General features: G+C 44.0%; 1 protein-coding gene across 2 annotated transcripts in view; it reads left to right on the top strand.

The window, feature by feature from the left end:
* The window catches only part of ABL1 (ABL proto-oncogene 1, non-receptor tyrosine kinase), a 171,156-nt gene that overhangs the window by 103,027 nt on the left and 50,156 nt on the right, over nucleotides 1-17,973 (top strand). The window contains exon 1 of one of the 2 annotated variants that reach the window (XM_016961879.4): nucleotides 16,777-17,032. The exons of the other annotated variant lie outside the window; for it this stretch is intronic. Within the exon in view, the coding sequence (XP_016817368.3) occupies nucleotides 16,954-17,032 (79 nt within the window). The 5' untranslated portion in view covers nucleotides 16,777-16,953. Of the gene's footprint in view, nucleotides 1-16,776; nucleotides 17,033-17,973 lie in introns of those variants that run through there. 2 annotated transcript variants of the gene reach the window in all.

Below are 17,973 nucleotides of genomic sequence, written 5' to 3'. Positions count from 1 at the left end.
TTCGCCTAACTCAAGTTTACAAAGATTCTTCTCTCTGTTTTTTTTCTAGAAGGTTTATAAGTTTTAATTTAACTTTTAGGCTTATAATTCATTTCACATTAAATGGTGTATGTGGTGCCAGGTATTGCTGGAGAGTCATCATTTTGCATAGGGGTTTCGGATGTTTTAGCACCATTTGTTCAACAGATAGCCTCTTTTCATTAAATTGCCCTTTCACCTTTGTGGAAGATCAATTCAGCATGTATGTATGGGTCACTTATATGTTTTTAATTGATTTCTAAATTCTGAAAGGAAAATGATAAAAAGGAAGATTCTTTCACTATATCTGCATTTCCAATTTCTCCCCCAAGAACACTTTCCTAACACCTGCAGGCAGAACTAAGCACTCTGGGCCCCTGTAGCTATTGTGCGTATGTTTATTATTGAGTTTTTCTGGCCTTTGCAGTTCTTTCAGTGTCTGATTCTCCCTCTCTCTCAGCTTCTTTCTCAAGACTGTGCATCCTTGGAGGTCAGAAATTGTCTCATCCGGCCGGGCGCGATGGCTCATGCCTCTAATCCCAGCACTTTGGGAGGCCGAGGCGGTTAGATCACAAGGTCAGGAGTTCGAGACCAGCCTGGCCAACATAGTGAAACCCTGTCTCTATTAAAAATACAAAAATTAGCTGAGCGTGGTGGCGCATGCCTGTAGTCCCAGCTACTCGGGAGGCTGAGGCAGGAGAATCACTTGAACCCAGGAGGCAGGGAGGTTGTAGTGAGCTGAGATCGCGCCACTGCACTCCAGCCTGGGCGACAGAGCGAGACTCCATCTCAAAAAATAAATAAATAAATAAAAGACAAAATAAATTTTCTCATCCTTTTTTGTCATCTTCATCACAGCTGGTTCTCTAATGTTCATTGAATGAAAGGGCCATTCCTAAATCTCTGATAAGTCAAGCATTTTTAGGAGAGCTAAACCAGCCAAATGAGACCAGGAAGTGAAGAAAAATACCTTTTCTTTTTTTTTTTTTTTTTTTTTTTTTTTTGAGTCGGAGCCTCACTGTCACCCAGGCCGGAGTGCAGTGGCATGATCTGAGCTCACTGCAACCTCCGCCTCCCAGGTTCAAGCAATTCTATTGCCTCAGCCTCCCCAGTAGCTGGGACTACAGGCACACACCACCATGCCCGGCTACTTTTTTTTTTGTATTTTTAGTAGAGATGGAGTTTCACCATGCTGGCCAGGCTGGTGTCAAACTCCTGACCTCGTGATCCGCCCGCCTCAGCCTTCCAAAGTGCTGGGATTACACGCGTGAGCCACCGCGCCCAGCCGAAAAATACCTACTTTTTTTTTTTTTTTTTTAACAGCAGGAGCTGTTTCTGCTTCTACTTCGCTGTGACTTCTGTTTCTCCAGGCATTCCTGGTATGGACATTTATACCAGGTGTTTTGGTCATTGGTGGGCTCTCAGCTTCAGAGGACACCTGGCTTCTCTATACCCTATCTTTGGTGACTTCTGCTTGTTGGACTTCAGTCACTGCAGTTCACAAGTTTCAGACTCATGAAATATTTATTGTTAATTAATTCCAATATTTAATTGATTGCTTCTCTTTCTCAGCACTTTGGAAACATGTTTACTACCTAGACATTTTCCTACAGTAGATTTTTAATTCTTAACATTTTGATCTTAAAAACAATTTACCATGATACTTGGTTTCCACGAGAGATTTAACAGTTGGAACTGTACTGCCCATAAGATGCAGGTGGGGTCATGGTACGTAGTTGGGAACTCTACAAATGGCAGCCCTTCGTGCCTTTGCAAAGGCTGCAAGTTGGAAAGCTGCCATTACTTGTGAGGGCATCCAAATGCTTCCTGTGAATGGAAGATGTGTTTCTGTGCCTCACTGTCTTGACTGTGCTGGATTGCTGGCTTTCTCAGATGTCTTTATTTGAGTCAACCTGTATTCCATCTCCCCACTCCCACCCAGTCTTGATCATCTCATTTGTGTGTATACAACCTTCCCCTCACACACACCTCTTTGCAGAAGTTTCGTTGCACTGGGCGTTGGGAGGAGAGGCATCAGAGTTGGGTGGAATCATTTCAGGCTGACTCTCCAGACATGGCTCTCATTAGAAGCATCAGTAAATAAGCTGAAAACCAACAACACGTACAGCACAGTCTTTCCGTGTTTGCAGCTTGGAACTGAGCAGCCCTCACTGGGTGCATTTCTAATCCTTTGTCTCGTCATTTGTATGACATCCACTTAGAAAAATGTGTTAAAATCATATAAGATATTGCTTTTTTCCCTTTTTTATTAGCAGTTTTACTGAGGTGTAATTTATATGCCATAAAATTTACCATTTGAATGTTCAATTCAATGATTTCTACTAAATTTATAGAGTGTGCACCATAACCACAATCCAGTTTTATTTTTTATTTTTATTTTTCGAGACAGAGTCTCACTCTGTCACTCAGGCTGGAGTGCAGTGGTGCAATCTCGGCTCACTGCAGCCTCCACCTCCCGGGTTCAAGCGATTCTCCTGCCTCAGCCTCCCGAGTATCTGGGACTACAGGCACGTGCCACCATGCCCAGCTAATTTTTTTGTATTCTTAGTAGAGATAGGGTTTCATCATGTTAGCCAGGATGGTCTCGATCTCCTGACCTCATGATCCGCCAGCCTCAGCCTCCCAAAGTGCTGGGATTACAGGAGTGAGCCACCGCACCTGGCCCCACAATCCAGTTTTAGAACATTTCCAGCATCCCCAAAAGATCCCTTTTGTCCCTTTGCAGCAGTCCTGCCCCCACTTCCAGCCCCAGGCGACCATTCATTTGCATTTTCTATAGATTTGTCTTTTCCGTACGTTTCATGTAAATGAAGTTTTATACAATATATGACCTTTTGTGACTGTTTTTTTTCCCAGCATGTTTTTGAGGTTTATCTGTATTATAGCACGTCTCAGTACTTTGTTCCCTTTTTATCACTGAGTATTATTCCATTGTACGGACATACATTTTTCTCTATTCACTAGTTGGTGAACATTTGGATTGTTTCCAATTTTGGTCATCATTAACAATGCTACTATATATATCCATGTATAAGTCTTTGTGTGGATATACGTTTTCATTTCTCTAGGGTAGATTTCTAGAAGTAAAATTGCTGAGTCTTTTTTTTTTTTGAGACGGAGTTTTGCTCTTGTTGCCTGGGCTGGAGTGCAATGGCATAATCTCGGCTCACTGCAACTTCCGCCTCCCTGGTTCAAGTGATTCTCCTGCCTCAGCCTCCCGGGTAGCTGGGATTACAGGCATGTGCTACCACGCCTGGCTATTTTTTTTTTTTTTTTTTGAGACGGAGTCTCGCTCTGTCACCCAGGCTGGAGTGCAGTGCGCGATCTCAGCTCACTGCAAGCTCTGCCTCCCGGGTTCATGCCATTCTCCCGCCTCAGCCTCCCAAGTACTGGGACTACAGGCACCCGCCACCACCCCCGGCTAATTTTGTTTTTGTATTTTTAGTAGAGACGAGGTTTCACTGTGTTAGCCGGGATGGTCTTGCTCTCCTGACCTCGTGATCTGCCTGCCTCGGCCTCCCAAAGTGCTGGCATTACAGGCGTGAGCCACCACCCCCGGCAAATTTTGTATTTTTAGTAGAGACGAGGTTTCACCATGTTGATCAGGCTGGTCTCAAACTCCTGACCTCAGGTGATCCACCCACCTTGGCCTCCCAAAGTGTTGGGATTACAGGCGTGAGCCACCACGACTGGTCGAATTGCTGTCTTATAGTAAGTTTATGTTTAACTTTTTAAGAAACTGCCAAACTATTTCCTAAAATGACTGTACCATTTACATTCCCACCAGCAATGTGTGAGTGTTCCAGTTTTTCCATGTCCTTGCCAATAGTTGGTTTTGTCTGCCCACCTACCCCGCCCCTGCTTTTTTTTTTTTTTTTTTTTTTAAAGAGACAGGGTCTTGCTGTGTTGTTCAGGCTGGCCTCAAACTCCTGGGCTCAAGTGCTCCTCCCTAGTAGCTGGGACTATAGGCACACACCAGTGTACCAGGGGTTGTCTGTCTTTTGATTATAGCTATTGGAATGGGTGTGAAGCAGCATCTCGTGATTTTAGTTTCCATTTCTTGAATGACTAATGATACTGAACATCTTTTTATGTGCTTATTAGCCATTTGTATTTCATCTTTGGTGACCTGTCAATTCAAATCTTTTGCCTATTTTTTTTTATTAAGTTTGTGCACTGTCTTATTATTGAGTGGTAAGAGTTCTCTGTATTGTGGGTACAAGTTCTTTTTTTTTTTTGAGACGGAGTCTCACTCTGTCGCCCAGGGTGGAGTACAGTGGCACGATCTCAGCTCACTACAACCTCTGCCTCCTGGGTTCAAGCGATTCTTCTGCCTCAGCATCCCAAGTAGCTGGGACTACAGGCTTGCACCACCACGCCCAGCTAATTTTTGAATTTTTAGTAGAGACGGGATTTCACCATCTTGGCCAGACGGGTCTCAAACTACTGACCTCGTGATCCTCCCACCTCGGCCTCCCAAAGTGCTGGGATTACAGGTGTGAGCCACCGTGCCCGGCCTTCCAAGTTCTTTATCAGGTATATGATAGCACATGTAGCTTTTTATCTTCCTTACACCAGTGCGAGTTTATAGAAAGGAAAAGGGATAGTTAATAGTAATCATAATAATGTTTAATATTTGAATGTTTTTTAGGAGCTGGACACTGGGCTGCATGTTTCACGGGGATGATTTGGGTCACTCTTCAATTTTCTAAAGGTTATAGGACTGTTTCAAACACCTCTCCTTCTATTAACAGTTTTCAATGGAGAAAGAAAACAAAAGATTGATTTGGGGAATTCTTAGGTTAATGCAAGTTAGAACTGACCTTTTAACATTATTACCATAAGGATTAAATGGCTGTTACAGACCCAAAATAGGAGCGATTCAAACAAGCGAGATGCTTCTCTCTGTAACAGGCTGACAGTCGCAGTCCTGGAGGGGCACGATGGCTCCTCAGGGTCAGACACCTCCTGTCCCTTACTCTGTAAGGCACAGCTTCTACCTCAGGATCCAAAATGCCCACGCCAGCTGCCATGGCCCCTCGCAGGCAGTGGACACCAGAAAGAGGAAAGTGGACACCAGAAGGAGGAGAGGGAGTGCGTGCCTGTTGCTTTGAAGAACCTGACCCAGAAGTCTTACACAGCACTTTTGCCCACATACCATCACTTAGTCATGTGGCAGTGCCTGGCCACAAGAGAGACTGGGAAATGGAGTCTTTATTCTGGGGTGATGTGTCCCATCTACAACTGAGGGGTTAAGGCCTAAAACTTAGGGGTTGAAGGCAGGAGAAAAAACAGATGTCGAGAGCCAGTGTTGGGATTGCAGGGTCCTGTGTGGGATTCCTGTTCATTTTCATCAAAGAAAGTCTAGTTGATATGCAATTGTTGGCCTAAGTGTTATTGAGGAGTTAATTTTACTGTTGAATTACACCAGAACATTTGTCATATGAAATAACTATAAATACGACTGATTATTGCCTAGTGTATTACAGTTCTCTCCAGAGACACACGAAACAATAGGGTCTGTCTATCGGAATAGATATCCTAAAAGTGTATCTTTTGAAGAGATTGATTATAAGGTATTGGCTCATGAGATGATGGAGCTTAAGAAGTCCCACAGTCTGCTCTCTGCCAGATGGAGACCCAGGAAAGCTGCTGGTGTAGTTTGAAGGCCTGAGAGCTGAGGGCCAGTGATGTGGATTCCAGTCTGAAGGTCTGAGAACCCAGAGGGCTGAGGGCAGGAGAAGATCCACGTCCCAGCTCAAGCAGGCAGAGGGAGGGTAAATCCAACCTTCCTTTTTCTGTTTTTTTGTTCTAATCAGGCCCTCAACGCACTGGAGGATGCCCAGCCAAAGTGGGGAGGGCCATCTGCTTAGGCAGTTCACCAATTCAAATGCTAATCTCTTCTAGAAACACCCTCACAGACACACCTGGAAATAATGTTTAAGATCTGGGCATCCTGGGGGCCTAGTCAAGCTGACACATACATTTAACCACCACACTTAGGGAATATGAAAATAACTTAGACATTAAATTTGATTTTGGTGTTGCTGTAAAGAATACAGATCTTATGCACCAGCTCATAGGAGGGGTGGTAAACAAGGAGGACAGCTTTTACCAGGTTGCCTTTGGAAACAAAACTCTGCTTTGCTGTTTTGTTTTCAAGTGGCTGCATGGCCACTGAGCGAGCCCTTTCCTGCCATCACCACAGTGCCACTTAGTGAACAGTTTCTCCAAGGTTAACTGTAGCTGCTCTTGTTCAGTTAATAGGTAGTTCTGGATTAATATGCCACATCTGTCACTTTAAGGAAGAAAAAGAGCAGTTCCGTTTAGAGATCCCATTGCTCCTTTAAGGACAGCAGTCATTTCTAACAAGCAGAGGGAAGAAATCTTCTGGTTCCATTTGTCCTTTGTGTGTGTTGAAAACCTTGACAACAAAACAAATTGGTACTGAATGGTTTGAAGAAATAAACATTAACTCCCCTTTAGTATTTCATTTCTAGGGTTTCCAGCCTTGGTAACAATTACCAAGAACTTTGCTGTCATGGGGTACAGCTCTAGGCTGCTGACAGGATCTTCATACTGGAGGAGACTATACTTTTATAGCCAATTCCAACTGCCCCAGAGATAACTTGGATAAACACTGGCTCCTCCACTACCTCCTAATCCCTGCTGGGTTTTACACTGTGGGGAGGTTTAGACAACTTGTTTTCTTTCCCTTTTAGCCCTTCTCTCTACACTCCCCTCCAGCTGCCTTCTTCCCCCACCCCCAAATGTAACGTGATCTCCTAGGCCTGCTCTGCTGCTTTCGCAGATTCTTTTAGTCTTAGAGAAAGAGAGGAAAATATTAACCATTGGTTTACCAATTCAAAGTTAACAACATTTTAAACAAAAGGAGCTTGTCAATAACCAGGGCTTGGGCTTTTCTTTTATCAGTTCCTCCTACTTGGCTGAGTTTACCTCATCATAAATCTTATCACACAGATAATAATTTGACAGCTTTAGGGTTTTTGCAGCATTGCTATTTTCTATTGCAACAAAGCTGTAACATTGCTATTTTTGATGTATTTGTTTTATAGATATCTTAATCTTCAATATTCAGATTAAAAACAAACAAACAAGACTTAGTGATTTAAAATTATTTGTTAAAAAGGTAAAGGGACAGAGACATCTCATGAAAACATGGCAAAATCTCTTTAAGTTGAATTCAAGCACTTAGAGTTCAATAAGAATATCTCAAACCATTTTTGCTTAATAATATTTCTGTTTATAATTAAACCTTAAGGTACAGTGTTGTAACTGGATTTAAGAATTTAGAATTTTGTTGTTTCTTCACCATCAGCGAAATTAAGATTTAAAACCTATAGTTTGCAACAAATTTTAGTTTTTCAGCCTAGTGTCCTAAAACTTGTCTGTCATGGGTACCTAGTAGGTGTCATGTCACAGGAAAGGGATCTAACAAGGGAGTTTGAAGATAGGGGTTTTCCTTGCTCTGCCACTAACTTGCTATGTGACCTAGGGCAAGTTATATAACCTATCTGTGTCACAGTTGTCTGAAATGCAATATGGGGAAAATAAATTCTTAAAATGACAATAAAAAGATTTCTTTTTTTTTTTTTTTTTGAGACAGAGTCAGCGCAATTTCGGCTCACTGCAACCTCCACCTCCTGGGTTCAGGCGATTCTCCTGTCTGAGCCTCCTGAGTAGCTGGGATTACAGGCACACACCACCACGCCCAGCAAATTTTTGTATATTTTGTAGAGATGGGGTTTCACCATGTTGGCCAGGCTGGTCTCAAACTCTTGAGCTCAAACGATCTACCTGCCTTGGCCTCCCAAAGTGCTGGGATTACAGGCATGAGCCACCACGCCTGGCCAATATATATATATATATATTTTAAGTGAAGATGTGTAAGGACTAAAGGAGCCCAAAGGAGACAGTAGGGGATAAGAAAGGCAAAGAGAGTGGTAATAGATTTAGCAGAATCAAGGATGCCAAAACCTCTTCTGAGAGAGACCTTGATTAAGAGTGAGCTGGTTTGCCTGTAAGAATCTGCGGAAAGGTCAGAAATTAGAGACATTAGTACCACAGAAAGCAGGGGATGAGGCCTGAAGCTGAAATCAAGGGGATCAATTGAGAGCCTATAAAAGGAGGGTTTAGATTCTTCAAACCCCTCCCAACCCCACATAGTCAGATGACCACCTCTCCTAACCACCTACAGGAGACCAGAGGCATTATATTGAGAAATGCCCGGCCGGGCGCGGTGGCTCACGCCTGTAATCCCAGCACTTCGGGAGGCCGAGGTGGGCGGATCACAAGGTCAGGAGATCGAGACCATCCTGGCTAATGTGGTGAAACACCATCTCTACTAAAAATACAAAAAATTAGCCGGGCGTGGTGGCGGGCGCCTGTAGTCCCAGCTACTCAGGAGGCTGAGGCAGGAGAACGGCGTGAACCCTGAAGGCGGAGCTTGCAGTGAGCCGAGATGGCGCCACTGCACTCCAGCCTGGGCAACAGAGCAAGACTCCACCTCAGAAAAAAAAAAAGAAAAGAAATGCCCCGTAGAGGCTCTGGACTCAGGAGCCTGACCCCCAGCATGGGTCCGGGTAGGCCATTGGCCGAAAATAGTGGAGTGGGCAAAGAGCAGATTTTTTTAAAAGTCTGCATACTGAATAGTAAGATTCCCAGCCCTCTTCTAATACCTGCTAGCCAGGGGCCTAATAAGGAAGAGATTGAAATATTCTTTTCTAGGGGGAAAAAGTTGAATGACCCTAGAGAAAAGCCCTACAGATACCAACATTTAGGGATTCTCTTGAAAAAGCTAGTTTACCGTCTCCTTTCACTGAAGCTTACCAGTGGCTGTGCCCCTTCTACGCATACAAAACTAACAGTCATCTTTTAGTTGCTCATTCATAGAGAGTGAGTGGCCCGCCAAATCTCTCTAGGCATTAGAGGAAGGTCTCTAACCTGATATTAATAGATAAAGGGTAAAATAAATAGCAGAAAACAGGAACTTGGTGGAAATAAGGACAATGCAGGCAACAGAAGAAGAGTTTAAAAGAACTATTCAGCTTGGGCACCATGACTCACGCCTGTAATCCCAACACTTTGGGAGGCTGAGGTGGACAGTTCACCTGCGGTCAGGAGTTTGAGACCAGCCTGGCCAACACAGTGAAACCCCATCTCCACTAAAAATACAAAAATTAACCGAACATGGTGGCAGGCACCTGTAATCCCAGCTATTGGGAGGCTGAGGCAGGAGAATTGCTTGAACCTGGGAGGCATAGGTTGCAGTGAGCCAAGATTGCACCACTGCATTCCAGCCTGGGTGACAGAGTGAGACTCTGTCTCAAAAATAATAAATAAATAAATAAATAAATAAAGCTATGCATTTCCCACAAATACTGCTTTAAAAAAAAAAAGAACTATTCTTTGCTATCCTTGGAGAGAGAGATTGCAAATGTCAGAAAACAGGATGCTTTTAAAAACAATAACAATCAGAATAAGAATAAAAATGAATTATTTTTCTTTTATTTATTTATTTATTTATTTTTGATACATGGTCTCTGTCACCCAGGCTGGAGTGCAGTGGCAAGATCACAGCTCACTGCAGCCCCAACCTGCCTCAGCCCCTCAAGCAACTGGGACTACAGGCACGCACCACCACACCTGGCTAATTTTTAAATTTTTTGTAGAGAGATGGGATGGGGTCTCACTATGTTGCCCAGGCTGGTCTTGAACTCCTGGGCTCAAGTGATCCTCCTGCCTCAGCCTCCCAAAGGGCTGGGATTATAGGCATGAGCCACCACACCCAGCAAGAATGAATTGTTTAATATTAAAAACATTATAGCCCAAATTTAAAATCCAACAGAAGATGTGGGAAATTGTCTCAGAATGTATTGGGTTGGTACAAAAGTAATTGGAGCTTTTGCCATTTTAATGACAAAAACCTTGATTACTTTTACACCAACCTAATAGAACATAAAGACAAAGACATGGACTGTTGAGAGAACAATAAGAGAGAACAGGTAAGAAAATTAGAAACTCTCGGGAGGCTGAGACAGGATAATCACTTGAACCCAGGAGGCAGAAGTTGTAGTGAGCCGAGACTGTGCCATTGCACTCCTGCCTGGGCAAGCAACAAGAGTGAAACTGCGTCTCAAAAAAAAAGAAAAGAAAATTAGAAACTCAATCCCAGGGCTTTAATATCCTTTTTGTAGGAATTCCAGAAAGAAAACAAAAAAATAATGATAATAACGAAGAAACAAATGGAGGAGAAGTTAGGAGACGTTAAATGTAAGGAAAAATTTCAGAGTTTAGTGAAGTGAGTATTTTCCAAAACAGAATGACATAAATCTCTGGATTTATGAGTGCCCAGAATAATATATGAAAGGCCATATCATTGTGAAAGTTCAGAACACCAAGAATATTAGAAGATCCTAAAAGTTTCCAAAGAGAAAAAAAGCAAGTCATTTTGAGGGGTCAGGAACCAGAATGGGATTGCATCTCTAAACAATACTTACTGGAAACTAGATAGTAGCAGATAAATAAATGCCTTCAAAATTCATTTGGGAAAATTATTTTCAACCTAGAATTCTATACCCAGACAAACTGTCAAGATAGAAGAAAGGTATTTTTTTAGACATGCACCCTCCCTCCCCACCTCTGTGAAGCTACTGGATGATGAATTCCAGCAAAATGAAGAAGTCAGTCAATAAGTAGAACTGAGCCCGGGCACGGTGGCTCACACTTGTAATCGCAGCACTTTGGGAGGCCAAGGCGGGCAGATCACGAGGTCAGGAGATCGAGACCATCCTGGTGTAACACAGTGAAACCCCATCTCTACTAAAAATACAAAAAAATTAGCAGGGCGTGGTGGCGGGCCCCTGTAGTCCGAGCTACTCGGGAGGCTGAGGCAGGAGAATGGCTTGGTGAACCCGGGAGGCGGAGCTTGCAGTGAGCGGAGATCGCGCCACTGCACTCCCGCCTGGGTGACAGAGCGAGACTACGTCTCAAAAAAAAAAAAAAAAAAAATACAACTGAGAATATTTGAAATGTTTTAGTGATTGGAAAAAATATCACTAGATGTTTGACAGATCTTTGAAGTATTTGAGGGAAAATGGTGATAGGTATATAGAAGACTAATTAAATGAAAACAAGGCAATATCTCTAGGATAAACAAAGATGTATAATAAAGGAAACATTCATAGTATATTATTGGCTAAGCAGTGAAGAATATTTATATCATCCTAATAATGTAAACACTAACTATTGATTTATCCCCCAAATTGTGATTTTATTGTTTTGGGGGGTTATGGATGGTGATAGTATAATACTGCTGTCATAAGTTAATAGATAATGGATAAATCTAATGAATTCAGAAAGAGCAAGATGATGTTACTAGTTAAAAATCTGAAGGAGGCTGTCTCTGGGGAAACATACAGGGGAAAGGGATTGCTGTTTTTTATTACCAGATTTTTACAAGACTATTTTTAGCCTTTTTTACAAGACTTTTAGTACTGTTTGAGTTTTAACCATGTTATGTATATTACTTTGATTAAAAAGAAAAATTAATTTTAAAAAATGAGCATACTAATACCATTAATTTTCTCCTTCTAGAGAAAAATGTTTAACAGTTAGGTTTAGACTTGTTAATTATAAAAATATAGTAAAGTCTTACTGTAATGAGATTTTCTAGAAAGCGGATTTACTCTAAGGCAGTTCAGATTTGGTCCCCAGCTGAGAATTATAGCCTGGAAATACCAAGAGGACTAACAGAAAAATCAGTGTCATTTGAAGGACAGTCATCTGTGCAGCCTGTGCATGAAATCATGGGTCTGAATTAGGCCCCCATTCAAGATGCGGGGGTGTGGGGTTTGTGTTTTGCTGAAGCTGTGGCTGCAAATCTTTGCTTTAGGATGAAAGGTGGGGCTCTCTGTTACATTTGAACCTTAGTTGCTACTCCTACCTCACAGCTAGTGTTTCTTTCTCTTCATAAAATAAATTGATTTCCTGGTCCCTTGGAAAACCTCCAGACTGCTTTCTGGAATCATTTTTCATATAGCATGTTTGTTAATTTGAGCTCTTGACTGAGTCCCAGTGAGATGTAGGCAGGAACACAGACCTGATACAGAAATAGTCCTCTTTTGGAAATAACAATAGCTACTGTTTATCGAGCACCTTCTGTGCTTTGGGCACTCTCCCTACGTGATTCCTAATCTTCATAATAATCCTGTGAGATAACTACTCTTAGGACTACCTCCCATTTTTCAGATGAGAAAATTGAGGCTCTGAGAGGTGCAGTCGTTGCCCATGGCCCCACAGTGAGTGGCAGATCTGAGACTCAGCGCTAGCCTTTGTGACACATAACTCGTGACCAGCAGGTAGTGCTACCCGATTGAAAAAATGTGAGACTTAAAGGGATGCACGTGTCCCTATACAGTGGCAAAAACTGGTATGACAGAAATGATTTTTTAAGCTATGTTATCCTTTAGTTGGACATACACTGGACCCACAGAGCTAGACGACCTGGCAGGCTCTCGCTGGACAATGTTTGCTGAATCAGAGAAAGTGGGCTTTGTTGGCATTTGCATGTGAAATAGTGTGCACATACCTCAAGATCTTTGCTGTTCCCCCCCTAAAGCTACTAGCTATGCTGGAAACAGTGAAGGGGTCAGCCAGACCTGGGGTCACCTTGTCCTGGGGTCCCAAGCCAGGCCTCCTGTCAGGTTCATCTGTCTCTGTTCCACCTGCACTCACACCCAGTCTTGCTGCTGAGAGATGGAGCATCCACATCCTGAATCCTGCCTCCTTCCCTTGACACACTTCTATGGTGGGTGCCTGCCCAATTTTTTCTTAATAGGACTAAATTCCAAATTAAAAAAAAAATTCAGTCTCTCTCCTCTAATCATCCAAGAAGAGTCCTCTTTTGGTAACTTGTTCTAGAGCTATGCCTATCTTAAATTCAGAAATTGCTTTCAAATGAATTAAATTTTAGAAATATCCATTCCTGTTCGTCCTATTCCCAGTGAAAATAAGCAACTCTTCCCTCTTCCAAAACAGTGGATTTCTTTTCTTTTTTTCTTTTTTTGAAATGTAGTCTTGCTCTGCTGCCCAGGCTGGAGTGCAGTGGTGCAATCTTGGCACACTGCAACCTCCACCTCCCAGGTTCAAGCGATTCTCCTGCCTCAGCCTCTCGAGTAGCTGGGATTACAGGTGTGCACCACCATGCCTGGCTAATTTTTGTATTTTTAGTAGAGACAGGATTTCCCCATGTTGGCCAGGCTGGTCTTTTAACTCCTGACCTCAGGTGATCGCCCACCTTGGCCTCCCAAAGTGCTGGGATTACAGGCATGAGCTACTGTGCCTGGCCCCCTAACAGTGGATTTCCATCTTACATATGCATACAGATCATCTCGGAGCTTCAGATCCAGCCCATTGCACATATTCTGATCCTAGACTAGAAACCAAGACTCTGCATTTTAAGCAAGCCCCACATTATTCAAAATAGATTGTCCATGGATTATGCTTTTAGAAACATTGTTCAGATCCCATGCTTTAATGTAATTGGGGAGTTTATCCTTTCCTTCTAAATATTCTTTTTTTTTTTTTTTTTTTTTTGAGATGGAGTCTCGCTCTGTTGCCCAGGCTGGAGTGTGGTGGTGCGATCACTGCTCACTGCAACCTCCATCTCCCAGGTTCAAGCAATTCTCTGCCTCAGCCTCCCGAGTAGCTGGGATTACAGATGCCCGCTACCACACCCAGCTAATTTTTTTGTACTTTTAGTAGAGATGGGGTTTCACCATCTCAAAAAAAAAAAAATCTTAAATAGCTCTAGTTCCCTGAATTATTTTCTCCTAAGACATGTTTTCCCAACAGTTAATGTTACTTATTTCATCTTCTGATCTTACTCATATTATCCACCTTTCACTTAAATTGGAAATTTTCTGCCATTTTACAAAGTTCAAGACTTTCCTACCTTCCTACCTCCTGGCTGTGTGAACTTGGACAGAATACTTCCCCCTCTCCCTCCAGTCAGTTTTCTTACTTGTGAAATGGAATTAAACTATACAAAATCATTAGGTTACTGTGAGGCTTAAGAGTGCCTGGCACATATTACATGCACATTAAAAGTGTATTTCTTCCCAAACTAATGCAACATAGCAAACAAGTTAGTTCACAGTCTTTAATTTCTTTCCTTTTCCCTTTCTTTTTAGCTAATAGCTTTTAGGTCTTAGGCTGATTAGAAGGAATCCTTCTTGGGGTGTTCTTCTGGTAAGAAGATTGAAGCTCTCATTTATTTGCTTGTAACAGAATGCTCTTCGTATCTTGCAAGTGAGTTTCAAAAGCGTCAAAAGCTGGATATGGAAAGTATAGGCCAGGTTTGATACAGAAGTGTAGTTTGGCAGTTTTTTCAGTATCCATTGCCACTAATTCAGTATTTTGTTAGATCTGTTGATGTACGGTTTTATAACTAAAATTAAAAAGATTTGGGTACAGTTTATAAGCATTATTCATTTTAAGAGGATTTAAGAGGATAAGATCATTTTAGACTCAAGAGCAGAATATTAGTAATAATAGCTTAAAAAAATAAACATATACCAATATAAAGAACAGCACAAGGCAAGCAAATATCTGGGCCTATATTAACAGACGGTATTCAAGGATATGGCTAGAATTTCCAAAATGCCTAATAATGTGTAATTCTTGGCATTAAGCCGCCAATTTGAATATGGCCCTTTAATATGAAATGCTATATAATGACAGACTTTATTATAGTCTGATCCAAGGCCCCTGAACTTTCCAAAAGGGCAACAAAACAGACAGATACTGTATTTTTTCACTAGTTGGTACTGGTGGCACCTTTTTGAATGTTATTTTTGTCATTACGTGTAGAGGTTGACAGATTCAAGACAACACTAAACATGTTAGCAGTCACCACACGCAGGCTGTCCAGCAGAATGACAGCGCCTCCCAGATCCTAGAAAGCATCCAGAGTCACTGCACCCATCCCCTGGGGGCCCTGTAGTCCTGCATCTCCAGATGATGGGAGCTGCAGACTTCCCTGATGGTGCCCTCTTGGATGCTCATGAGGCCTGATCTGGTACCACGACTCTAGCAGTAGGTCCATTCAATGGCAGTAAAAATACATGTTGTATGTTGATCAGAATTTGGCAGGACACATGTGGAAAGTTAATGACATCCTGGCCGAGAACCCCTGTGATATACACTGGTTACATCCTGTCCAACTGGAGTTTTTATGTGCTGTTTTTGGCAGAGCCAAGTGAAGATCTTGTTACTTAGCCATTCCTGAGGTACTGAAGATACCCGGGTTTTTGTCATTACAGGATAGGCTAGAAAGTAGCCAGGGTCTCATAACCAAGGCTTTCTCTGAAACATATAATGACAATGCTAGTTATTTGACCAAAGATATCCAATGCTTTAATCCACTTAGAATTTATTCTTGATGTGAAGGGTCAACATCATCCACTGGTCGGGAGCCTGATCCTTGGAGCCAGGCAGACCTGGGTTGAGTCCATGTCCGCCTGTTTCCAGCTGTGGGCAAGGTGTTTGACTTCTCTGAGCATCTGTGGGGTTTGTTTGTTTGTTTTTACCTGAAGAATTGGGATAATATGTTTCCTCACAGGATCATTACGCAGATGCAGTACAGTTAATGAAGGTAACATGGCACATAGGAAGAGCTCAATACACGTCAGCTCTTACTCTTCATGGCTAGAAGATGTGGACTAAACTTCCCCCTTTACAGTTTTGTGATTAACACCATTTATGAAAGAAATAAATGAAATAAATTCCTTTTCCTGTCATGAGGGGAACTTACCTGATTTTATTGAATTATTTGGTGCCATTGAGTTCCTTATTGTTTCCCTCTGACCTAGATTTCTGGGTGTGCGCCAGTAACACGATTGTGATTGTTGCTGCTTTATAACATTGTCTGTGGTCAGTCCAAACAAGAGTTTAAAATAATTGAATGAAATGGATTTTAAACAATGGTCCCCCCACCCTCACCCCGTGGCACTCGGCCAAAGGAAGAGGAAAAGTTCTCTGTTAAAGAAAATGAATCAGAGAAGAGGCTCAGACCGTGCCTCCGAAAATTCTCATTGTAGGGACTAAGTCCTCTCACTCTGAACTCACACCCGTCTGTTCGCAGCCTGACCTCATATCCTGGTCTGGATGTGCGGCCTCACCGGGGTGTCGTGCGCACGTGTGGTTGTCCTGTGGGTGCCAGCTCTGACTTCCTCCCCAGACACCCACTGCCTCAGCCTTAATCACAGGACGCGCGTTGAGTAGAAATGAGACCAGTTAGTATTGGTAACTGCAGAGGAATTTGCATTTTCACCAGCGTTCTCGGGTCAGAGGGTTTGCCTGGCACCGCGTACTGGGAAACTCGCCAAAAGCGGTGCAGGTTGGAGACGCCCCAGGCCGCGGTGGAGTTGCGCGCGGCTTCTAAAGTGGAGTGGAGCAGGCCTGCACCCTCCCCGCCGGGGCTGGGACGGCGCTTCCAGGCGGAGAAAGACCTCCGCGGGCCGCGCGCGGCCTTCCCCCTGCGAGGATCGCCATTGGCCCGGGTTGGCTTTGGAAAGCGGCGGTGGTTTTGGGCCGGGCTCGGCCTCGGGAACGCCGGGGGCCCCTGGGTGCGGACGGGCGCGGCCAGGAGGGGGTTAAGGCGCAGGCGGCGGCGGGGCGGGGGCGGGCCTGGCGGGCGCCCTCTCCGGGCCCTTTGTTAACAGGCGCGTCCCGGCCAAGCGGAGACGCGGCCGCGGCCATGGGCGGCGGTGAGGGCGGCCTGGCGGGGCCGGGGGCGCCCGGGGGGGCGCGCGGGCCGAGCCGGGCCTGAGCCGGGCCCGCGGACCGAGCTAGGAGAGGGGCTCCGGCCCCCGACGTCGCTGGCGCGGGAAAATGTTGGAGATCTGCCTGAAGCTGGTGGGCTGCAAATCCAAGAAGGGGCTGTCCTCGTCCTCCAGCTGTTATCTGGAAGGTAAGCCCGGGCCGCACGGGTTGGGCTGAGTAGCCGCGCGCCCTCCCGCTGCTGATGGGCCCTTCCTAGGCCTCGCTGCCCGCGCGCTCCCGCCTGCGCCCTCCCCAGGTCTTTTCTTTTTTTTCTTTCTTCCCTCTTCTCTTCTCTTCTCTTCTCTTCTCTTCAGTTCTCTTATATTCTGTCTCTCTTTCTTTCTCTCTGTGTCTGTCTCTCTTCCCTTCTCTTGTCTCTTTCTTTTTCTCTTTCTCTCTCTTTCTCTTTCTCGCGATGGCCCCTAGGCGCCGCCGGCGGAGCGTGGCCCCCAGCCCCTGCGCCAGCCCCGGTAGAGCCACGCCGGATGGTGACGGCGGCGTCCGGGGCCCCACAGTGCGGGCTCCCCCGAAAAAGTTTGAGAAAGCCAACTCGCCAGGCCTTAACATCCCTGGGATCCCACGTTGTGGAATTTCCACCGTTAATTGGGACTGTGTGTTAAAAAGATCGACCCGTGTTTGTGAAAACATGCGATTTCCATTAAGCATCATGTACACAAGGAGCACCACTCTACCATTTATGGATACAGAATTTCAAGTGATCTTTCCATCTCCCCCACCCCCATCTTATCTACAGACCACGAAGAGGTCTTAGGAATTCGCTGTCTTTTCAGGGGAGGGGAGCCCATTTAAGAAGGCGTTTCCAAGAAGTCCCCCAGAGTACTGGGGTGTCATGTTCGTTTCCTTAAGTGAAGCTCAGGGCCAGGAGGGCTTCACTTTTGCGTTCTTTCTACCTACTCTCCTTCTCTAATTACATCTGTTTTATTTTATTTTTCTTTCCTGTTGTAGTCTTTTGTTTTATAAATGGAAAAAAAGTAAATTAAGGGTTATGGGTCTTCACTTTCGTAGCTTCTAGGTGGGTATGAAATTGATCTGATTTGAGACTGGTGCTCCCAGACCATTGCCTTCAGC

Source organism: Pan troglodytes, chromosome 11 (assembly GCF_028858775.2).
Source record: "Pan troglodytes isolate AG18354 chromosome 11, NHGRI_mPanTro3-v2.0_pri, whole genome shotgun sequence".
Lineage (NCBI taxonomy): Eukaryota > Metazoa > Chordata > Mammalia > Primates > Hominidae > Pan > Pan troglodytes.
Note: the sequence above shows the minus strand (reverse complement) of the source record. Positions and strands in the feature narration are given on the sequence as shown.